At 38.8% G+C, this 24,618-nt stretch overlaps 1 protein-coding gene across 2 annotated transcripts; it reads right to left on the reverse strand.

Annotated features, from left to right (window-relative positions):
- Positions 1–713: 713 nt before the first annotated feature.
- On the reverse strand, positions 714–24,316 carry ogdhb (oxoglutarate dehydrogenase b). Of its 2 annotated transcripts, none has more exons than XM_007250267.4 (23): positions 24,158–24,316; positions 22,557–22,977; positions 19,713–19,901; positions 18,472–18,574; positions 15,091–15,206; positions 14,191–14,345; positions 13,907–14,053; positions 13,284–13,374; positions 11,425–11,604; positions 10,461–10,589; positions 9,760–9,939; positions 9,492–9,644; positions 8,833–8,935; positions 7,853–7,981; positions 7,589–7,739; positions 6,967–7,094; positions 6,644–6,822; positions 6,287–6,358; positions 6,017–6,145; positions 4,972–5,044; positions 4,659–4,822; positions 2,661–2,815; positions 714–1,913 (listed from the first exon to the last, which is right to left on the reverse strand). In XM_007250267.4, the coding sequence occupies exons 2-23, from the start codon at positions 22,785–22,787 to the stop codon at positions 1,793–1,795; spliced, it is 3,078 nt and encodes a 1,025-aa protein (XP_007250329.3). In that variant the 5' UTR covers positions 22,788–22,977; positions 24,158–24,316; the 3' UTR covers positions 714–1,792. The 2 variants fall into 2 exon arrangements, with proteins under 2 accessions (XP_007250329.3, XP_022536548.2); XM_022680827.2 differs by lacking the exon at positions 24,158–24,316 and adding an exon at positions 23,152–23,175.
- Positions 24,317–24,618: the final 302 nt, after the last annotated feature.

The following is a 24,618-nucleotide window of genomic DNA, read 5'->3' on the forward strand; positions in this document are numbered from 1 at the left end:
GGACACTTGACAGTGTGCTCATGGCAAGACCACGTGAACTAACACCATAGGTGTGTTATGGCATTTTAATAATAATGATGGTAACTGGTGGCATCTGGTAAGAATTGTCCGTGTCTTTAGATTTTGATGTGCACTGTTATTCAGTATCAGTATCACTATCTTTGTCAGTGCAATGCTCCAGGAGGGGCACTAGATGATGTATGGGTTTAGGGACGGGGCAGAAGGGAGAGCTGATTGAGCAGAGCAGTGTACCTCTGACTGTGGTGAGACGCAGATGGTTAAACAAAACCAGGGGGGCGGGATTATCGATTAACTGATTTACATATTGTGATGTGTCTGCATACCAAAAAACATGGAATCTTAATCAATGCACAGAACAATAAAAGTGTTTTTTAACGGTTAGGAATAATTTACAAAAAAAATAAGCAGAACTATAGGTACTGTATATTTCGTTACTTTAAAGGACCACATTTCAGCTATTAATGAAAAAAAAAAAAAAAAAAAAATATATATATATATATATATATATATTTTTTTTTTTAGGGTTTAGTGCCTCTTTTACTCTCCTCAGTGCTGCCAGATAGAGAGTTATGGCAGAGCACTGTGTTTAAAACATGTTTGGACAGGAAAGGGAAATCCTAGAAATGTGTCAGGATAGAATAAAATATAAGCAATACAATAAAATTGTTAGAAAAAAAACAAGCAGTGAACGGTTTCTAAACGAAAGATGCATTTATTGAATGAAGGATTGCAGTAGTTTGGAATGAACATTTACACAATTAAGAAAATAAATAAAACTCCCTTTTTTTTCTTTAGTTCTGCAGAGATCAGTTCAACCTGCAGCCTGATCTCTGTCTGAATTCCATAAAATACAGGAGGGTAAAATAGTTCCCACAGTCTTCACTTGAGTGATCTCCTGAATGGTTAAAGTTTTTATTTTGGCACTGAGGTCAGAGATGAAGCACTGAGAAGAACGTGAGAAGCAGAAAAGGTGGATATGACCTTCTTTTACTAGACTTTAGCCCTAATAAATCTGTATTTTTACATCAAATCAGAGCTGAGAGCTGAGCAAAGTGTTCGAGTTTACATTCAAATTCAGTAAAACTGAAATAAAGAAATTATTGATGAGCAAAGCAGGAAATATTCAGATATTCTGCTGATATGAGGTCAGTTAAAACATTATGTACAGCCCTGCAGAGTCGGCCAGGAGCATTATATATGTATTATATATGTATTATAAATATATATTTCGCAAGTCCTTGCAGATTTTTGGATGGTAGTTTAAAAACTTGCACCGTGGCACATGACTGTGCATGTTTATAAATGAAGGTTTCAAGTTCTGTTTATATATTTACCCAGATAAAATGCCCATTTGTGTTTGTATGAGTATCCCAACCTGGATCCAGAAGGTTCTATCCATGAGTTCCATGTTGATGCTACATATGGAGGCTCTTTAGGGTCAGTGATGGGAACAGAAGAGGTGGTAACAACATATACAAACCCTCTCAGAGTTTAAAACCCACCTGGAACCCTCCTGGCCCTCAACCCACCCATGTAACCCCTCTCTGGCCTGCTGGCTGGGTCGGCTCTTGCAGCAGCACTAAGCTTTTTTTCATGTAAAATAAATAAAAAAAAATCAGAATTTTTTATGCTAATGTTCGGAGCAGCGTGTCTCGACCGGCTGGTAAACACTTTAATCCCACCAGCGGATCTATTGCTGCATTCTTTGGAGGTTTTCAGTGCCGTTAGTGGAGCTGGAGGAAGGACAGGACGTTCAGGAGGACTGAGGTACTCAGGACTGTCCCCGGAAGGCGTCCTGGTTGAAGGCCGTGTTCAGGAAACGCTCCAGCTCCAGGAGATGAGCCTTCTTATTTCCGGTGGCTGGAGCAGCTGCTGGCTCTCGTCCAGCATAACTGAAAATAAGAAAAGAAAAAAATACATACAAACATTAACGAAATCGCAGTGAAGGGGAACTAATGAAAACAGCAAAACTTTTAATTATAGGTATTCAATTGTTTAATAAAAAAAATAAATATATTTTTTACAGTACCAGCGAACCTAAAAAAAAAAAGAAAAAAAGAAATGATCTACCTTCTAAACTATGTTGACACTGTTTCCACTGCTAAATACAACTAAACAAGCAAAAAAAAAAAAAAAAAAGCTAAAAACACCTAACCCTAAAGAAAAGCAACAAATAATCTAAAAACTGCTAAACAAATGCTAAACAACCCTAAAAAAAGGTAAAAATAAGGTAAAAAACACACCTAACAACTCTAACAAGCTAAAAAGGTTAACAACCAAAAAAAAAACTAAAAATAAGATAAAACATGCTCAACAACCCTAAACAAAAGCTAAAAACAAGCTAAAAACCCCTAAACAACCCTAAAATCTAAACATAAAAAAACACTTAGATAAAACAACCCTTAGATAAAAGCTACAAATAAGCTAAAAACTAAAACAATAAAAAAAATGCTAAACAACAACAACAAAAACAAAACTAAAACTGTTAAAAAAAAAACTGTCATTAGACCTTGAAAACAGACTAAAATATGGCATAGGACATTGTGTAGGAAATAGGAAATTGGTAAAATCAATAATTAAAAACAGAGAAGAACAGAAAGAGAGTTTCTGTAATGAAGTAAAGCAGTGAAGAGTCTCACCGGACAGGATGGGCGTGGTTAATGGTGGTGGAGATACGAGGTTTTATATAATCATAGTAGCCCTGATTCTTGTGCTCCTCCTGACTCCACATCACCTCAGCCTGAGGGAACTTCTCAATCTCTGCTTTAACCAGATCAAACGGGAACGGAGAAAGCTGCAGAACAAAACACACATCATTATTATTATATATAAACATTACTCAAATATTCACTATTCACTGTATACCTGTAACTCTACCTCTACAGGTGCTGGTCAACGAATTAGAATAATTTGAAATAGTGCAATCATGAAATTCTTTGAATGCATTTTTTGTGCAGAAAGCAAATCAGGTGTTCACCGCACCTGTCCTACTCGTTAGACTAATCACAGAACTCGTTACCTGGAAAAAAATTTGCTCAGCTGAGCTTTCCAAAAGGCCCATTTAGGCCATTTAACTGTGACACTGTTGTTTTATTGAATTAGAATAATGGAGAAACCGTTTCATTGAATTAGAATAAATGCTCGAATTTTTGTTTTCTGTGAAGAGTGTTCACTGTGCAGTATAAAGTCAGGGTTGAGTAGAATTTCTAAGTTGTAAAATCAATCATGGGTAAGCAGCGCGACCTCTCAACCGGAATAGTGGCTCAAATTCAAGCCCTTCGCCAACAAGGCTTGACCCAAACTAAAATTGCTGAGCAGCTCGGCATCAGCCAGTCTTCCGTCTGCAAAGCTCTCAAGAAAAACTGCAGCAAGCGCACCAACTGTTCCGGCGTCCGAAAAACTTCTGCTCGCGACAACAAGCAGCTGAGAAAGATCGCAGTCAGCAACCGGTTCAAGTCCACTTCCGAGCTCACCGACTTGTGGAACAAGCAGACCGGCGCTGACGTCTCCAGATCAACCACTTACCGTCGTCTGCGCGAACTCGGCTTCAAATCTCGCGTTCCAGCAGTAAAACCGATGCTGAACAAGAAACAAATGGAGAAACGGCTGAAGTGGGCCAAAGAACACGGCGAGTGGACTGCTGAAGACTGGCAGAAAGTGGTCTTCAGTGACGAATCACGCTTCTGCATCTCCTTCGGTGACCAAGGTCCTCGTGTCTGGCGTCGTGGTGGCGAAACCTACAACCACGAGTGCGTGAAAAGATCCGTCAAGTTTCCCCAGAGCGTTATGGTCTGGGGATGCATGTCCGCTCGAGGTGTAGGGAAACTCTGCTTCCTCAAGAAGACTGTCAATGCTGCCGTATATCAAGATGTTCTGGAAACGTTCCTGATTCCGACTGTTGAGGAACAGTTCGGCGAAGAAGACTTCATATTTCAACAGGATCTTGCACCGGCTCATGCGGCAAAGTCGACCAAAGATTGGTTCACTAAAAAACAGCTTGAAGTTTTGGCATGGCCGGCCAACTCGCCTGACCTCAATGTCATTGAAAACCTTTGGGCCATCGTCAAGCAGAAAATTCGCGACAGAAAGCCTACTACGCTGGACCAACTGAAGCAGAACATCGCCACTGCCTGGGAAGCTGTGAGTGCGGAAACTTGCGACAAGCTGGTCAAATCGATGCCGCGGAGACTTCAGGCAGTCATACAAGCCAAGGGGGCAGCCACAAAATACTGAGAAAGTGATGATTGTAATTATAATAACAATTATTCTAATTCAATGAAACGGTTTCTCCATTATTCTAATTCAATAAAACAACAGTGTCACAGTTAAATGGCCTAAATGGGCCTTTTGGAAAGCTCAGCTGAGCAAATTGTTTTCCAGGTAACGAGTTCTGTGATTAGTCTAACGAGTAGGACAGGTGCGGTGAACACCTGATTTGCTTTCTGCACAAAAAATGCATACAAAGAATTTCATGATTGCACTATTTCAAATTATTCTAATTCGTTGACCAGCACCTGTACACTACTTTACTTTAACTGATGCTCAAGTAATTAACTCTTGATGAGTTCAGCACAGCTGTTAACTGAAAGCCTGAATTCCAGGTGATTTTTTGATATGACGGTACGTGTCTGTGGTACCTGTTCAATGCGAGCGATGGCCACAGTTTCCTCCATCCCTCGGCTCTTGCGCTCTTTGGTCAAATCATAGTAAACCTTTCCTGTGCAGAAGATGATGCGTTTCACTCCAGCAGGATTCTGGGATGCGGCGCCCTCCTCTGGGATCAAACGCTTGAAGTGTGTGCCTGAATATACATACAGCGGGTGTAGAAATGAGTTACAGTACAGTTAAGCCAAGTATACAGAAAAACTTATTTTACCTAAAATAAAATAATACATGTCTTTTTCAGGATCAGGAATAATCACAAACTCCAGCAATACTGGAAGCACTCACCGTCTACCATATCATCAAAACTGGACTTGGCCTCTGGGTGACGCAGCAGTGATTTAGGAGTAAAGATGATGAGCTGCAGAGAGAAAGAGAGAGAGAAAGAAAGAGAGAAAGAGAGAGAGAGAGGACGCAATTATCAAACCTGGATTATTAATAACTCCAAAAAAGCTGTGTGTATTTGCTTAGAAGATGCAATTTTCTTGCTTTTGATACAATCTGTTTCATACTGTTTTTAATTTATGTTTATTTGAAGAAATTAGTCAGTAATTATTAGAATAAGATAAGCTAATTATGAATATCCAAATATTTATTTATTTATAAATACTATATCTAAGGCTTATGAATGTGTTATAAAGCCTCTATGTTCAGTAGGTACCCTTCAAATAAACTGTAATGAATTATTATAAGCTTCCCTGAAGATTTATTAAATGAGAACTGAGATCATTAATAAAATTATACTAAAATAAAATAAGCTAACAACAGCTAAACAACCCTTAAACATGAGCTAAAAATAAGGTAAAACCTGCTCAACAACCATAAAAAAAGCTTCAAATAAGCTAAAAATTGTAACAAAAAAAATCCCAAAAAGCCACAAATAAGCTTAAAAACACAAAACCACCCTTAAAAATAAGCTAAACAACACCAAACATTCCTAAAAAGCTAAGAAATAATCTACAAACATTTTTACAATGTTAAAAAAACACTGTTTTCAGACTCTCTAAACATATTAAAATATGGAAAGACATTGGGGTCAAAATTGGTTAAACCAAAAAATGACAAATGTGTTGAAATTTTTTGATTGATCACATGTGGTAAAGCGTTAGCACTGAAGCTCTTCAGTAAGAATAATTCTGTGAACGTGTATTTCAAACAGAACTAAATGGTTTCTATCGAAAATGCACCTTTAAATTACTCTGAATTGGTATAATTTTGCTTTTTAGCGCGGATCGGGTGTTTGAGGTTTAATGTTTTAACCTCTTTGTTTTAATATGGAACAGAGATATTAGTATATTATATTGTTAGAAGTATGATTGACGGGTTATCTTACAGGTTTGCGGAAGGGCTGAAGGATCTGCCTCCTCAGAACGTGAAAGTAGTTTGCAGGAGTGGAGCAGTTCACCACAATCCAGTTACAGTCGTACAGCTGCTGCATCGCAAACTCATTTTCTGAAGTTTTCTGAAACAGAAAACAGTATATATATAGTAATATATATAATGCTTTATGTAGCATTGAATTGTGAAATACAGGTCATCCTATACATGCAGGGTATATTATATTATACTGAATTAAAAGAAAAAAAAAACATGCAGCACTTACAGGAAAAACATCTGGGTCATCATTACACATCTGCAGGAAACGCTCCGGACGAGCAGATGAATGCTCAGGACCCTGAAAATATCAGAATGAGAAACGATAAATACGATCGATATATTACAGATCTGGCATCTCTTCACAGCAGAGCTTCAGCCAATATATTCTTCTTTGAATTATTCTTTACGTAGCAAAAGTCTGGTTTAGTGTGCTTTAGCCTCTGACCCCACCCTCTGCCTTTTGCCTAATTCCAAACCCTGGGTTGCCAGGTATAAAACATAATAGCAGCCATCCCAAAGTCTCCAAGACCAGAGATGGAGTAAATCATAGAAGATTTTAGAGCGAATAAGAAATGGGACGTACCATTCCCTCCATGCCGTGGGGGAGCAGCAGGACGATGCCGTTCTGGCGCACCCACTTGGCCTGGCCGGGGCAGATGAACTGGTCGATGATGCACTGGGCGGTGTTGTGGAAATCTCCAAACTGGGCCTCCCAAAGTACCAGAGCATTCGGGCTCGCCATAGCAAAGCCCAGCTCAAAGCCTACAGAGATACAGAGTAATGATCACACCTCAGAAAAATGGATGACACTTTATGACGTTACAAAGACTGGTTAAAAACCTGGTTTTCAGGTATTTTCAGTCACAATAACTTACATATTATAGAGTACTTAAACCCTATACTTACCCAGTACTCCATACTCAGACAGGGAGCTGTTGCACACAGTGTACGGCGCCTGGTTTGGGTCAATATAGCTCATAGGAATGCAGGTCCTCTTGTCCACGTTCTGATCGTGCAGGACGTGGTGCCGGTGGCTGTGGACAGTAGAACGGGTCTGTTAGAGACACTGAACTCAGTACTCAGCACTTTTTTAGAGGAAACTAAAGCCCTATTCGGACGGGATTAGTTTCTCAGGGGGTTCTGGGGTCATTTTCTCTTTTATGGGGTTTTTTATCCTCTGTGATTTTATTCCTGTCCGGAAAACAATCGCGTACATCGTGTTTTTTTTTAATAACTACTGTTTCGTCTCCTTTGGTATACCTTAGGCGCGCGTTTCCACAGAGATCCACGTTAAAAACACAACAGCGAGTGGAAATGGAGGAGCTACTGAACTACGTGATGTCATGTGACCGAGAAATCCTTAAAAAAAAAAACTGGTCCTCCTGTTTTTTCAATTGCAGTCAGAATGCAGGAGTTTTATCACTAGAAGTGTGAAATATTTTTTTACAGACGTCCCCCTGAGAAACTAATCCCATCCTGGATAGGGCTTAAGCTAAGCTAAGTTCTAAGTTTTAAGCCTGAGCAGAACCTGAAGGTGCCTCTCTCCACATCCTGGCCGCTGAGGCGGACGTGGATACCCTCCTTCAGCAGAGAACCGAAGGCCATGTACTCGCCCAGAGCCCAGTCCACCGTCCTGCTCTCCACCATCGCCGCTCTGCCCTTCAGGATCCGGGTCAGACCTAAAAACGTACAGAGAAAACATTAACAACAACTTTAATCCCTGAACATTACCTGAGGCTGAATGAGTGAAAGGAGTATGAGCTTAAAACTTATATGAGCTAAAAATACACACCTCCGTGGATGGTAAAGTCCTCGACAGGCACAGATGAGGCTACCTTGCCAATGTGTTGGAGGTCCTCCTCCTTCAGCCCAGTAGAGGGACAGCTCATGCTCTTAGGCTGACCCTCCAGAGTAAAGAAACCTGCAGTCCAGATCAATTCCAGACAAGAAAATCACCATGAGATTTAAATGATCAACAGCTCTCTCTCATTACTAAAATAAATGCATTATGACTGGGTTTTTTTTGTAAGAATAAAGTTTGAGTGTTTGTCTAAGGCGGGAGCTGGGGGCGTGTTTTAGGTCAGGGAGACAGCGCCGGGCGAGTTACGCCACTATCTACTATAGTTGTCTTACAACTGAACAATATTGAGAGTTATTGTTAATGAGATGAATACAGTTTGACTAATCTGACTGTTTTATTTTGCTTAATGCTCCTTATAATCTGGGGCGTTTTATAGTCTGTATAATACGGTAGATTCCAGGTTTTATGGTTGACACTAGGGGTGGGCGATATGGCTCTAAAATAATATCACGATATTTCAGGGTATTTTTGCGATAGCGATATACTTGGCGATATAGGAAAACTAAAATAATTCATTCATTTCAGGAATATAGTATAAGAGTATAACAGTATAATCATAATGAGGCAAAATAAATAATACAGCATAAAATAATATAATGCGGCAAATAATATTGCAGAATATTTAGTGCATGCATATAAACTGCAAACTAAAACAATTATACAATAAATACACCTAAAGCTTCACAGTAAATAATAGACTACTTTTAAGACAGAACAGCCCTATTATCACGATATGGATTTTTAATATCATGATATTTCTGTGTCACGATATATTGTATATGATATAATATTGCCCACCCCTAATTAACACAAAGCCAGAGGTAACAAACTCTTTAAAGTGAACAAAGAGGAAAAGTTCAATAGATATTAACTACTAGAAAAAACACAGAGTCACACATATGCATGCATACCAGGCCATGGAGAGTCCAGCCAGTGTTTGATGTGGAGAATCTTCTCGTCTTTAGAGCGAGTGTAGGCCTCCTCACAGATCTTGTCATATATGGCGACCTCTTCCTATAGATACAGATACAGATCCGGTTTGCTGCAGTGTGAAAAAACGGCTTGTAGATGGTTTAGATTTCCAGACCAATTACAAGAATTACATACCTCTTACAATTACAATTACATACACCTTAAACTCTCACATTTTGTCATCTTACAACCACAAAATGTATTTTATTGAGAGATTATGTATTTTACATGTATTTATATTTTTTTGTTTCTAATTTTTTCCCTATTTTCTCCCTTTTTTAGTTTGACCAATTGCCCCAACCATTCAGCTGCTACCCAGCTGTATATGCCCTATCACTAGTGATGCCACAACACAAGAAAGGGTTAAGTTAGCCTCTTTTTGAATGGTTGCTGATGCTGTAGCATTGCCAATTAGCATCACGGCGCTAACGCTCGGAGGAAAGCGCAGCGATTCGGTCCTGATAAATCAACTAATCTGTTTGATAATGTAGCGAGAGCTCAAAAGCTTTGCTGCTTTGCTGGAACTAGGGGGGACTATACAATAGTAGTCAAGGGTGTAATTGTAATATATATTAATATATATTTAATACTGTCTGACCTCATACTCCAGCCTGGTCACAGTGCCCTCCGCTATCAGCTTCTCTGCGTATTTCTGCAGCACCGGCTTCTGCTTCTTGATCTGCTTGTACATCAGCGGCTGCGTGAACATAGGCTCATCCATCTCGTTGTGGCCGTTTCTCCGGTACGACACCTAAACAAAAAAACAAGTCCAGCCGCTCGTTAAAATAAAAGAGAAAGTATGCAGAGAGAGGGCGTGACACAAATTATCCAGTGTAATCAAAGCAATCAAAGTTATTTTAACTCACCAGATCCACCACGACGTCTTTGTGGAAGGTCGCCCTCCACTCGGCAGCGACGTTGCACACGTACATCACAGCCTCAGGGTCGTCCGCGTTCACGTGGAAAATGGGGGCGTTGACCACTCGGGCCACGTCGGTGGGATAGGGTGAGGAGCGGGCCATCCGCGGGTCAGTGGTGAAACCGATCTAACAAGATGATACAAGGAGGTTAATGGCAGGAATATTTTAGACCACGCATAAATACACTGATCCGCCATAACATTAAAACCATCTGCTCGTTTCTAATCCCAATGGCGATTTTTTAAGGGCCACAGATCCTATAGGAGTTCTCTGTAATTCTAAAATGAAACACTGTAGCCCTTCTGTTTCTCTGCAAATACATTATGGCTGCACATTAGCACCAAAGCAACCACCACAGATAACATGGCAACACCTTAGCATCCACCTAGCAACACCTTAGCAACCACCTAGCTTTTGAGCAGCAGTTTTGGCACTGCAATCACACTCACATTTCTGCAATCTAGTTAAAGTTGGACTGTGTTCCTCCTCCTGTTTTTCTGCAAATACATTATGGCTGCACATTAGCACCATAGCAACCACACCACACAATATGGCAACACCTTAGCATCCACCTAGCAACACCTTAGACACCAGCGGTGGTCTCTCATGTTGGGTGCCGCTGAAATAAGACACAGGCACTAACTAACCTGGTTGTTGGCGACGACGTGCACGGTGCCATGCGTCGTGTAGGAGGGCAGGTCACTCAGGTGGAAGGTCTCATAAACAATGCCCTGACCCGCAAACGCTGCATCTCCATGCAGGAGGATAGACATCACCTGAGGAGGAAAGACAGGAAAAGGTCATCCTTGGATTTTGTTTGAATTAAACCTAAGACAACCTAACAAGAAGCATTTTTGTGTTTTTAATCTTCATTTCACCTTAATCTAGTCCACTGTATCAAAGGCTAAGTCATGGTTTGTCACAAAAATGTATTAAACAAAAATTTTCTATTTTCTATTACGTGTAATTCTGTCCACTATTTTCTTTGAATATAGACTAATATATAGAAAAAGCCCAAAAAAGGTTTAGCTTTCCTTGATATGGAGAACAGCATCATAAACACGTGCACCCACCTAGGGGTGTGTCATACCAATTTGTTGACATTTTGATATTTATTATTTGTTTGGCTATTTATTGTATTTACTTTTAACTCTTTTTTTGTGGTTTATATGCATGCATATGGTTATGTGGATTTTTGTTGTTGGGTTACTATTTCTGATACAGTCACAAAAAAAAAAAAATCTTACACTACTAATATTTTATACAAAATCAGGGTCTTGGTAGGTTACTGTTTTTTGTTTCTACTGTTTTTATTGAAGTTTAATATTATATAACTCAAACACACTCATACAGTGGTACATTGTAAACTTTGGGAAGGGGTTTTAGGTTATATTTGACTAAATCAACATTTCATTTGATTTGATTTGTGCCCCTGATATTAACTAGGAAAGATCTAAACCTGAACAGTCTGGTTCTGAAGTTCTCAACACCCTCTGTACTTTGGGTACCCTGGGTTCTCTCGGTACTCTGGGAACTCTTGGTACTCCGGGTACTCTCTGTACTTTCTGTACTCTGGGAAATCTCAGTACTCTGGGAACTCTCGGTACGAACCCTCTTTCCTTCAGTGTCTCCGCAGTAGAACTGCTCAGCCTTGGTCTTGCCCTGCACCACTGGGTCCACCGCCTCCAGGTGAGAGGGGTTGGCCATCAGGGAGAGGGTGATGTTGCGGTCGGTCACGCGGTTGATTCGTCTGTGATACATCCCCAGGTGATACTTCACATCACCTGAACCCTGAGGAGCAGATAGTGAAAGAGAAACAAAACAATAACAAAAAAAAAACAGAACAGAGGTAAATGTCAGTGAGCTCCACCCTGTCTGAATTTCAGTGAAGAATGTAAGAAGGAATGCAAACAATCATTAATCAAAAATAGCTTCACTCAGAGGGAGTGTCAGATTGCTATGCTATTGAAAGGATGATTACCAGGAAGGTTACAGGAACAATAAATTATAAAATGTTTGACTGATAAAAGCTTCAACATTCAACATTCTCACACAGTTCCTGCAGATTGGGTGATGGTGCATCCAACTGCATCCCATTACATTACATTACATTTGGCAGACGCTTTTGTCCAAAGCGACTTACAATATTGAAGTGCAAATAATAGAAGAGGTTAAGTACAAAAATAATAGAAGTTAAAAATAAAGCATCTATAGATAGGGCCTTAAGGAGGTCAGAGGGAAATAATGGGATAGAGGAGTAGAGAAGAGGAAGAAGGAAATGAGGTTAGAAGTAGTTAGTGTGTTAGAGGTGTTAGGAGAGTAAGTGCTCTTTGAAGAGCTCTGTCTTCAGGAGTTTATTAAAGATAGTGAGAGATTCTCCTGATCTGGTAGTGGAAGGTAGTTAGTTAGAGGTGTTAGGAGAGTAAGTGCTCTTTGAAGAACTCTGTCTTCAGGAGTTTATTAAAGATAGTGAGAGATTCTCCTGATCTGGTAGTAGAAGGTAGTTAGTTAGAGGTGTTAGGAGAGTAAGTGCTCTTTGAAGAGCTCTGTCTTCAGGAGTTTATTAAAGATAGTGAGAGATTCTCCTGATCTGGTAGTAGAAGGTAGTTTGTTCCACCATTGGGGAACTCTGTATGAGAACAGTCTGGATTGCTTTGTGTGAGTGTTTGGCAAAGCGAGGCGACGTTCATCCCACACGTTACGGTGTTATGGTGTTGGGTGCATTTTTATAAAATGCCTTACCACCTTTGGTTCCAGTTGGAGTTGTGCCATATCATTTTATACGCAATAATATCACCAACATTTATTTAATATCATGAAGGATATAATACCCTGAAATATCTGTCCAGTATCATTTATTTTACTTTAATCCTTGATATATGGAGAAATTTGGAGTGCATTATTATTAGTATCATGACATTCTGTATCATTGACTTCTGTTACTAATCTGATAAAATTCTTGTATTTATTTTTTAATATCTCAGTTAGGGTTGTTCCAGACCATATCTTATGCAATAATAACATTTTTAATTTTCATTTTGTTGCAGTAGTAAATTACTGATTTTTTTTTTTTATTCAGTGTTTTATCGCAAAAATACCATGAAATATTGTGATATTATTTTAGGGCCATATCGGCCACCCCAAAACTTCTATATCCCTAACGTACAATCTGCAAGAACTGTGTGAGAATATTATTATATATGGGATATTATGGGATGGATTATCACAGGAGAAACATTAGGAACCTCTACTACTCTCTACATGCTGAGACGTCAGGGCATGTTGCCATTTTTCGCACTACTTCTGTACATGTAGCTCAATAAATATGAGCAGTAGTTTCTACATCAGTCTAAATTTTAATAATTTATCATTCCTGGTAACCTTGATCCTTCTTCCCAACTATATATTTTATGATGAGTGTAAAAGTAAATTTCCCTGAGGGACTGAAAGACAGAGAGACAACTGCCAACCTCGTCAGCGGCTTCCAGCTTGGAATCGAACTGACAGAAGATCTGCTCCAGCTCTTTGCGAATGACGTTGGCCAGCACGTTCAAACGCCCCCTGTTGATAAAGGAAGCAAGTTAAACGTATGTTAATTAATGTCCGAGTTAAAGGACCATTAAGGATTATATCTTCTGTAGTAACTCATAACATGCTTAGATATTAAGGAGACATGCTGAGTTAAAGCTCCTGAAACTGCGCACCACCATTAGCCCAGTCCCATTTCCACACTCAGTGTTGCCAGGTATAGAACACAACAGCATGCAAACAGTGTGCTGCAGCCCTGGTAATGGGTGAGCTGGCTATTTATCTGCTGAACAGGTCATCACTGAGCTTCGGTAAGGTTGCTTACCCCATAACTTGGTAATTTACCACCATCACCAGTAGCGACAGGCATTTTGAACATTGAAACATTCTATAAACTATGGACAGAATTTCTCCCAAAGTCCAAATAATATTTTTGTCATTTAGAGCATTTATTTGAATTAGAAAATAAGAAATGGCTATTGTACTAAAATATTATTTTCTTATAAAAAGTGGGTAATAAACAAGCTAAAAGAAGAAATTTAGAGTGAAATTAAGGTTCTGATACCTGTGAGGCATTCCCATAATCACACTCTCCACACCATTCTCACTGGACTTATCAATGATGGTTTTGAGAGCTGGGATGAGCGACTCGCAGCCCTCCAGTCCGAAACGCTTCTCCGAGGACCACTTCCTCTGCAGGAACTCCTCAAACCTGTTTGATCGCAATACATTGAAAAAGAAAGAAGAAAAAAACTGGAGAGACACTCAAAAAACACTTTAGACCTTTAACAATAAGTACTTTGTCACTAAACTACAAAACTCCAACTTTATCCCTCCGCCTAGACTGACCTGGTAGAGCGAACCATGCGAGCTAGCAGAGTGCGTTTCTCCTCCAGAGTGAACTGCATCACGCCGGGCTTCTCAAACTTCTCCCTGATCCACTGGCACTGCTCCAGATCATTGATGAACATGAACTCCACTCCAATGTGCTGACAGTACGCCATCTGCAGGCAGGGGCAGCATTTACACATTATATAACCACACAAACTACAACTGTAAAGCTGCATTATAGATTCATACTGAAGTCTTTCAAACTATGAAGAAAAACATGTGGAATTATATTTTAGATTCTTCAAAGTAGCTCCTCTTGCTTAGATCAGACAGTTTTGTACATCTCTGCTGGATTTTCTCAGTCAGCTTTATGAGGTAGAGTCACCTGGAATTCAGGCTTTCAGTTAACAGCTGTGCTGAACTCATCAAGAGTTAATTCCTTGAATTTCTTGTCTCTTAATAAAGTGTTTGAGAGCATCAGTTGAGAGTAAGGTAAAGCTGTAGAGTTACAGGTGTACAGTGAATAGCTCTATTTGAGTAACTTAAGAACTTAAGAAAGTATCCTCAAGACCATGAAAACATTATAATGATGAAACTGGCACTCATCAGGACCGCCCCAGTAAAGGATGGAAGAGCGAGAGTTCCCTCTGTTGATACTTTCATCAGAGTTTCCAGCCTCAGAAACCACAAGTTAACAGCTCCCTAGAGAAGAGCACCTAAAAGCTTTTTCACAGAGTATGTTGGTTTGTTTAACACTTTAAATTACTACATGATTCCTTATGTGTTCCTTCATTGTTATTGACTGGTACTGTATAACTACAATCGGATAAAATAAAGTTAATCAATTACTGGCATTCCTGACTATTTAATATCATTAATAATTAGCCTATACTACAACTATAAAGTTAATGTTTGTACCTCTAGGCGGCGGATGATTTCTCTGAGGGGCAGGGCGCTCTCACTGCCCCCGATGAAGGTAGTGGTGGGGAGTCTAAACACTTTATCCAGATCTGCTTCATTCAGACCATAGAAGCCTGCAAAAAAAGAGAAAAGTGGAAAAACAGGGTCAGAGTTAATCAGATTTTAGTTAGTCAGTAAGTGGGTTTGTTAATCAGTAGTTAATTATTATAGTTAATATTCATATACTTAGCAATGCCCAGTCAAAACCGCAAAATGCATTAACAGTAACTCTCCAGGTTCAACTCCAGAGTTCAATTATATAAGTAGAATAGCCTCGGGGCACAGTAATCATAAACCAAGCCTCCTGTCAGCCTGAAAGTTTCCCAAACTGGAAGAAATTATCTTTACAATGTGTTTCAGGGGTTTAATAAAAGAACATTCAGCACAAACTGCCTGAAACAAGCAGCACATTCATAAGGATGCACCTGATATTCGCCAAAATCAATTATTTAAAAAAGAAAAACACTTTTGTAAATGCAGTGGTTCAAATCAAAGTGCACAGATGTGAACACGGTGCTGCAGAGTGCAGAGCTGAGTCAGGAGAACACACACACACACACACGTATCTCCTTCAGTTTTCACTCCTGAGATTACACAAGAGTGCCCGAAGAGTGACAAACAGGAAGAACAGATATTACTCACTCTATTACACATGCATATTATTACACAATATTACCATTATTGCAACCACAGAGTGAAAGTTTAATATAATCTTCCTGTGTATTTAAGCTTTTATTACTTTAATCCTTACAATCAGTGTAATCCTTACAAACCAAAGACTAAACCATTTAAAAATTGGATGCAATTAAAGCACACCAGTTAGCTTCATTTTATAATCAATATAATTAGCTTTTTTCACTTTTGTTCTCTTTTCTATTCACTTAATGTTTTTATGTTCTAGTATCACTACTGGATGCCTTTTCTCTTTAGGAGAGAGAGAGAGAGAGAGAGAGAGAGAGAGAGAGAGAGAGAGAGAGAGAGAGAAAATAAGAGAGACCTCCCTCTCTCTTATTATTATTATTATTATTATTATAACAACAACATAAGCCTTTCCTTCAGGAGGTTGAGAAAGAGAGAGGGAGAGAGAGAAAGAGAAAGAGAGAAAATAAGAGAGAGAGACCTCCCGATCTCTTATTATTACTATTATTATTACAACAACCTAAAGCCTTTCCTTCGAGAGGAAGAGAGAGAGGGAGAGAGAAAGACAGAAAGAGAGAGAAAGGAAGAAAGAGACCTCTCCATCTATTATTACAACAACCTAAAGCCTTTCCTTCGAGAGGAAGAGAGAGAGAGAAAGGGATAGAGAGAGGAGGGAGAAAGAAATAAAGATAGAGAAAGAAAGAGAATAAAGAGAAAGAGAGAGCGAGAGAAGGGAGAAAGAAAGATAGAGAAAGAAAAGGAAAGAGAGAGAGGGAGAGAACAAGGCAAAGAGAGAGAAAGAGAGAGAAAGAGAATGAAAAAGAAAAGAAGAGAGAGAAAAGAAAAAACACAAGAAAGAAAGAGAAAAAGAAAAAAGAGAAAGACAGAAAAAAAGAGAGACCTCGCTATCTCTTCTTATTACTATAACAACCACATAATCATTTCCTTTAAGAGGGAGGGGGGAGAGAGAGAGAGAGAGAAAGAAAGAGAGAGGGGAGAAAAATATAGAGAAAGTTAAAGAGACAGTATGTCTTATTACTTTTATTATAATAACAGCAGCTTAAAGTCAGATGATCTATTAATCTGAACTGTGTGTCTGAAACTGATAGAGAGTGTTCAGGGAGTGAACACGGATCAGCAGAGCGTATCCTGGAGCCACTCTCAGATAATTATACTGTGTACCTACTTATTAGTGTTCTGTTACACTCAATGTGTGTGTGTGTGTGTGTGTGTGAGAGTGTGTGTGTGTGTGTGTGTGTGTGTGTGTGTGTCTAAAAATGGCAACAGAACAATGCATCTGAATACAACTGAACAAGAGACACAGCCGCCGAGGCAACAGCAGTGCAGTGAAAGACCACTGTGGAAAGATCTAGAGGAGTGCAGGTGATTCCCAATAAAAAGAGAGAGAAAGAGAGAGAAAGAGAGAGAGAGAGAGAGAGAGAGAGAGAGAGAGAGAGAGGGAGAGAGAGAAATATCAAATAGAAATAAACGCTCAATACTAAGTAATAAAATATAACAGTATCATGAATGCAGACGGAAATAAGTGTGTAAGATAAAGCACACACACTGTGTTAGACTGTGCTCTGTGTGCTGACTGGAGGAAACTGATACTCTGCTCATCACTCTCTCCTCTCCTCCGTGTCTCTGCTGACGGTGCAGAGAGCCTGACTGTGTGTAGAACCATACCCTGAGCATTACAGCCAATAGCAATACAGCCTGAATGCAGAGTGAGAGTGAAGCCTGGCAAAGCTTATATTATTATTATTATTATTATAGCATATTTTACATTATCACATCAAATATCTGCATATCTGTAATATTTCATCATATAGTCATTTTTTAAATGCTATACATAAATCCATATTGTGAAAATAGCACTATACTGTCTTGAAAACTTGAGGAGTAATTTTATTTCTGAATGAATTATATGATAATTATAATAAATATGTATTATATTATACTTATTACATTAATACTCAGTAGTATAATTAAATGCTAATGCAATTACAATATTTCTCTTTAAATATTAACTTCATAATCATAAGTGATTGCAGTTTACATACATGTGGTAAATATTCTGGATAGTTTCTTTGTTATTTTGTTACACTATTATTATTTTATATAAAATAAATAGGGGTAAATAGGGTCTTGGTAAATTTCTGTTTATGAAATAGACAAACACTTATAGATTTATTGAAATGTATATGAAACTGTTAAATAAAATGTTAATATTATGTTGCAGTAGTATATTCTTGAAATGAATACAACATGTTTTAGTGTTTAATCATAGCGCTACACTGCAAAAAAAAAAAAATTATCAAAATTAAACAAAATATATGTAAATTGAGATGAACACGCTTTTATTAAAATTAAAAACATGAAATAAGACTTAAATTAAGCTCATATTTGGACACAGTGATTAGAATAGCTCCCATTGTAACTTTTTTGTGCTTATTTTGTGTCAATTTATCTAAAAAATTGACTGACAAGCTTGTCTAAATACTAACATATAAATTATCTTTATGCCATGTAATTAGTCAGATCATTACTGTTACTGTGCCTTTAAGTCTGATACCTCTCTTGAAAAGCAGCAAAAGTATCTATTGATGGGATTTTAATTCATGTGATGAGGAAAATATGTAAAATAATGGATTTATTGCACAATTATTACTGTCTACCTCCCAGAATTCATGACCTCACCTAGTTTCTCAGATGATGTGATGATATCCATGGGGACGAATGAATCGAGATCAGCATCCAGAATTCCTAAAGGGTCCAGCTGAGCAACATGGTGCCCTCGTATCTGTAATCAAACAGGAGAGAGAAGAGAAAAATAAACACAGTAAAGATCCACAAGACCATGAGGAACACACTGATCACGAGCACACACCTGCAGCACTTAATTCACTTTTAATGGTAATTTTAATGAATAAGGAGGGTGAGTCCTACACCTATAAATCAGTTTACCATATTTTTCACACTTAATTTCCTTACATTTTCCCAAAAATCATCACTGTGCCTTATAATCCAGTGCTCCTTATGTATAAATTCTATCAGTCAGGTATTAAGGAGCAGTAAAGCCTCTCCACTGAAGTCCAGAGTTATACAGGAGTTTCAGTTTAGTTCTCCAGCACCGAGACTCGAGGATGGAGCGCCTGTAGCCTGCTGCTAACCTCGGCTAGCACTGCAGGAGCAGCATTAGCATTTTCTGCCTACCATGCTAAGCGCTAGTTAGCTTTTTTGCCATTTAGAGGTGAGTATATTGGTCTGTAGCCTTCTCATTTACCGTGTTAAAACAAGCTATGTGGGGCAAACCACTGGCTAATATTGCCCTGGATTATCGGAACACTCAGGGTTCCTCAGTGTAGCGCTATCTGGCTAGCCTTAGTGGAAATCTGGAAATCTAAGATTACTTTAAATAAATGGAAGCACTTTACTCACCAAAATAATCAGTTTTAATGAGAGAAATCTGTGTAGATTAACATCCAGCGAAATTTTTTTTTTTTTTTTAAGAATTACAGTTTTGTCTACTTAGCTTAGCTTTACAGGTCTCGCCTGTTCCTTACTAATGTCTCATAATGCGCATTATAGTGCAGAAATTATGGTAATAAGATTTACTTGCAGTAATCTTTAAATGTAAGATTTTGTTAGCATCACATTCCATTCTTTTAACTCAACAAACTCATATTAGCATAATCATTTCAAATACCAATGCTATGGTATTTATCTGATGTGAAGAAATTACATTAAACCGCATTCAGCATGCAATAATAATCTGTATATATTAGTATGTGAAAGCATACTGGGAATCATTCTGCTGCTTACAAATATATTCACCGCCTTTCTGTGACAAAATACAAAAAAGCAAATCTTTAATTTTTTAAAAATCTGTTTACTAAATTCAGTATTTTTAATAAAAGATGATAAAGTATTACAGCTACCTGATAGGCCCGGATGAGGGACTGCACAGCCAGGTGATCCTCCACCAGCTTCTCCACACTGGGCTGAGTTCCTACCAGCGCCTGCGCCTGAGACAGACCTGACAGGTTCACCCCTAAAGGAGGGGGGCTCTGGTAGGCAGCACCCGGGGGGGCACCAGCATTCGCATTACGGAAAAATATGTCCCAAGACTGCAGCAAAAAAGAGAGAAAAAAATGAAAGTAACAGGTAAATACAGAGATCCTAATACAATATATTACAAACATCATTTTATTAGACATATCCATATAACAAAAAATATATTGTTATAATAAAAGACTTGTTTCCACTCGCTGCTGGAATATTCATTATAAATTTATTTCATATTTAACAATATTTAGGACTCCTTCTATCACTAGTGATGCCCCCCAACACCAGGAGGGTGAAGGGTGAACAACACATGTGAAGCATTGCTGAGTAGCATCACAGCGCTAACGCTCGTGGGGGGAGAGCGCAGTGACTCGGTTCTGATACATCAGCTCACAGACGCAGCCTTGTGCTGATCCACATCACCCTAGGAGTGATGAGGGGAAAGAGCGCCATCTACTGTACTGTACCCACCCAGAGAGAGCAAGGCAAAATTGGACTCTCTCAGGGCTCTGGTAGTGGATGGCAAGTTGCATGACCGGGATGCGAACCAGCAATCTCCTGATCATAGTGGCAGTGCTTTAGATCGCTGTACCACTTGGAGCACCCCTTAATTTTACGACTTTAAAATAAGTGTGTGCTACATAATTCTTTGAGAAACCTTCTGTTTGGTAAAGACACAGCTGGAACATATGAAGTAAAACCAGTCCAGAAAAACCAGTAAAACCAGAAAAGTCAGTAATCTCTGTAGTCTCTGTTAGGAATGTTCAAAACATCCTACATTTTATCTGTCCATCTCCAGCAGAGAAAGTCCTGCACTCCTGACCTACAGGCAGACCAGGTCATCCTGACCTGAGGACACATGACACAGCAGCCTCTGCAGACTCTGACCTGACAACCGTCTAATTGGATTTCCATCACTGAGAGGCTGAAGAGCTCAGAGAGGTAAATTTGTAAGAGTGGACAGAGCTGTGGAATAGAGCCCACACACAACTTCACAGCAGGGAACTGGGAGCAGGGCATGGTCCTGCTACCCCAGTGACACACAAGACACCTGGGCCAACTGCCCAATTAGTAGGAGGTCTGTCCCATAAATAACCGCGATAAACGAGAGTAGTGTTATTTTAAGGCCATTTAAAAAGTCACTGATTTAATAATAATAATACCAAATTGCAATAATGCATTCTCACAAGGGGTGGGTGATATTGCCCCTAAAATAATATCATGATATTTTGAGGTATTTCTGTAATAACGATACTCCTGCCGATATGACAAAACACTCAATAAACACTCAGCTTAACTGTATGAACTGTCATATCACCGCAAAATACTCATGTGTCCTTATATTTTATGCCCTAAAGGGACACTAAACCGCTTGATTTTTGCTGCCCCCTCAGCTCAAATTTGAAGGGGTAGTTTGGGAGGGGCACTGGGTGATGTATGGGTTTAGAGGCGTAGCAGAGGCGGAAATTACCACAATAAAAAGCGTTTTTTTTTAAAGGTTAGGAAATGTTTATTCAAATTTTAAGCAGGACTGGTGTGTTTTATTACTTTAAAGGAACACATTTCAGCTATTAATGAAAAATATACGGTTTATGGTTTAGTAGCTCTTCAATATCAGATGTATTTCATGTTCTGTTACATTACAGCAGAGCAGTTCTAATCAGGAATGCTTCAAAATACATCAAAACATTATGGCATGAACTTGAAACTGAAAATATGATATCTGAAATGAAATAAAAACACAAGTGTCTGCTGTTGGTTCCTCTTGCACGGAATTAAGAAGTAAAAAAATCCCAGTGAAATTCAGGGCTGGGTCAAAAAGTACAGACTGTTGCAGAACAAACGGAAAATTCACATTCCAGTGACTTCTGTACCAAACATTTAGAGACAACAATCACTGAATAAACCTTCCATAAAAACACACCCTTAATATCAGATCATTTTTTATTTACTATATTTGCTCATTATCAGTGTTTCAATCAGTAACACATGAATGTGGTTCAACAACTCAATTCCTGCAGAAATTCCTGACTTGACATTTCACCAATGTGCAACCAGTGAACACACACTTAAATAGGGCTATATATTTTGGGCAGGTCAGTGCTGTCAAATGTCATGATGACATAACATTTGCCATAATTTAAATCTCACAATTACCGGTATTCTTTAGATTGTGCCCAAATTCTTTAATGAGTGGATCAGTAGAATTGCTCCAAAATTAATTGAATTAGATCTTTTTTTGTACATTCTGAAATTTAATAAGGTTTTTTCTTCTTAAATCTTCTGTAAATCTACTGATCTATCTCTAAAAAATCAGTTTCTGAATCAGTTATTCTGATCTTCCAAATTCCAAATAAAAAATATAGTCATTTAGAGCATTTATGTGCAGAAAATGAGAAATGGCTGAAATAACAAAAAAGATGCAGAGCTTTCAGACCTCAAATAATGCAAAGAAAACAAGTTCATATTCATAAAGTTTTAAAAGTTCAGAAATCAATATTGGTGAAATAATCCTGGTTTTTAATCACAGTTTTTTTTTTCATGCATCTCGGCATCAGGTTCTTTATGAAAAATATATATTTATTCCCCCCCCTTTAACTTGTTTAACTGAGTTATTTTTATCTTATTTCATGAAAATCACATCAGATTGCAGGTCACAACCTGCAGAAATACAGAAAATTGCACAGGTTTTGCAAACTTTTCAGCAGGATTCTTACCTTGTGCACGCTCTTCGGGTTCTCCAGCCATGAGTAATACATCTCCTCTACATAATTTGAGCTCGTCCCGTTGAGGAAAGGCTCAGCGGCGACGGGCGCAGTGTAGCACCGGATGGGCTGAAACGTCCTGGGCAGCCCGGCCGCCGCCGGCCTCCTGTGTGAGAAGTTCAGAGCAGTGTGTGGAGCTGCGAGCGGCCGGAGCCGAGCAGCACAAGTCCTTAATCGATGCATCGCAGTCCTTCCAGCAGCTCACTGCTCCTACAGCTCCTTTAGATCTCCAGACCAGCCAAACACAGAAACCCTGCGCTCACACGGAGCACAGTGTCCTCAGACTGTGTTGTGTGTTGATTGTACACAGCTGTTAGTCCTCTCCTCTTCTCCAAGCCTGTCTTTCTGGTCGTGGCAGTTCCTCAAAGCAGATCTTAAAAACAAAGAACAAAAATTTGACACATTAAATGCTGCATTACATTTCAAAGAAACAGGATGCAATGGAGCAGATTTATTAATCCTAAAGGTGATCTCATGTTTCATCAATGCCAAATCCTCTTTTATGTAGCGCATTTATTCTGAATGAAAGAGTGTTCGAGAATCCTACCTAAAAATTGAATTCCTGACTCTCTATTGTCTGTAAACCTGGAGTCCAGTGACATCATCTACAGACAATCATGTAAATATTATTTAGTTTTAATCAAATCAGCCATTAAGTGCAAGTTAAGTCATTTTCATAAGATACTTCTCAAAAGATTTGATAAATATTTGAGCTTTAGAGAGCTCTTCAATATCAGTGGGATATTAAGCAATACATTATTTAAAAGGATATTCAATAATATATATATAATATAACTTTTAATTATATCACAAATTTGCAATTAACAGCAAAAACACATTTTATATTATTGTTTCAGAATACAAACTGCTTTTATGTTATGAAAAAATAATAATAATAATAATAAAAAAGGTGTTTTTTTTTGTCTTACCCAAACTTTTTTTGTCCTTACCCAAAGTTATTTTTTTTGTCTTGCCCATTTTTTTTGTTTTGTTTTTTGGTCTTCCCCAAAGTTTTTTTTTTTTTTACCCAAAGTTGGCTAATCTACATTACTGCAGATGACGTCTGTGAGTCACGTGAGTAGTATTTATTTCTGCCGCGCTCAGCGTAATTTACCGCTGAATTCGGGTAACAGTTCGTAAATATAAGCAAAATATTATATGTAACACTTTTTAATACGTTTTAATAGGCAAAAAATATTAATTTTACGTAAAATAATTAGAACAACTGAGTTAAAGCTGTCTGCGAGGTATGTTTAACATCATGTTCAGAATAGAGACTTAGATAAAGCTACTCTCTGCGCGCCGGTAACGTTAATTTACTCACTCAGCACGGCGGCCGCTGTACCGCTACAGTAACGTTACAGTGACGTTAACTTACAGTACCGCTGTAAACGGTAACGTTACCGGTAAACACGGCGCTGTCAGGTTACACTGAGAGTCCCGCTGCAGCTAAAGCCACGGTTAGCCTCACTAGCTCGCTAATAACCGGGCAGATATCTGAGTAACGCTACGGTACCGATGTGGAGGTAACGTTAAAAGTAACGGGTGCTCACCTGAAGTCCGTATTCAGCGGAGAAGGGCGCGCGGAGCGTTAAAATAAAGAATAAACAGAACTGCAGCTTCCAGCCGGCATATCCACACCACTTCCAGCCCTCATTCAACTTTCAAACGTGGAGAGCTGAAGGGCTGCGTCACCGCTGAGTCACGTGACTCTGTTTGTGTCTCTGTGTGTGTGTGAGAGAGAGAGAAATATACCACTATCTTAAAGAGTCACTGAACCCATAAAACTATTAATTTTTCATTAACGTAATAAAACATACATTAAAATTTGTATAAACATTTACTGACCTTTAAAAAACGCTTTTATTGTGGTAATTTCTGCCTCTGTAGCGCCCTCTCAGGTTCAGCTGAGCTATAGGAGAGGATGATGCATATTGTGACATCTCAATATGCAAATTTGTTAATCAATAATACCGCCCCCCGCTTCTGACATCCAATCATCTGCGTCTCACCG

The sequence above is a fragment of the Astyanax mexicanus genome, chromosome 20 (assembly GCF_023375975.1).
Source record: "Astyanax mexicanus isolate ESR-SI-001 chromosome 20, AstMex3_surface, whole genome shotgun sequence".
In the NCBI taxonomy this organism is placed as follows: domain Eukaryota; kingdom Metazoa; phylum Chordata; class Actinopteri; order Characiformes; family Acestrorhamphidae; genus Astyanax; species Astyanax mexicanus.

Bases quoted from the DNA above. Each gene is read 5' to 3' on its own strand.
- ogdhb (XM_007250267.4), bottom strand. From the start codon at position 22,787: ATGCATCGATTAAGGACTTGTGCTGCTCGGCTCCGGCCGCTCGCAGCT. The intron at 13,375-13,906 runs GTATCAGAACCT...CTTTATCAACAG, and splicing joins ATTATGGGAATGCCTCACAG to GGGGCGTTTGAACGTGCTGG. The intron at 5,045-6,016 runs GTAAGATAACCC...TTCTCTCTGCAG, and splicing joins TTCAGCCCTTCCGCAAACCT to CTCATCATCTTTACTCCTAA.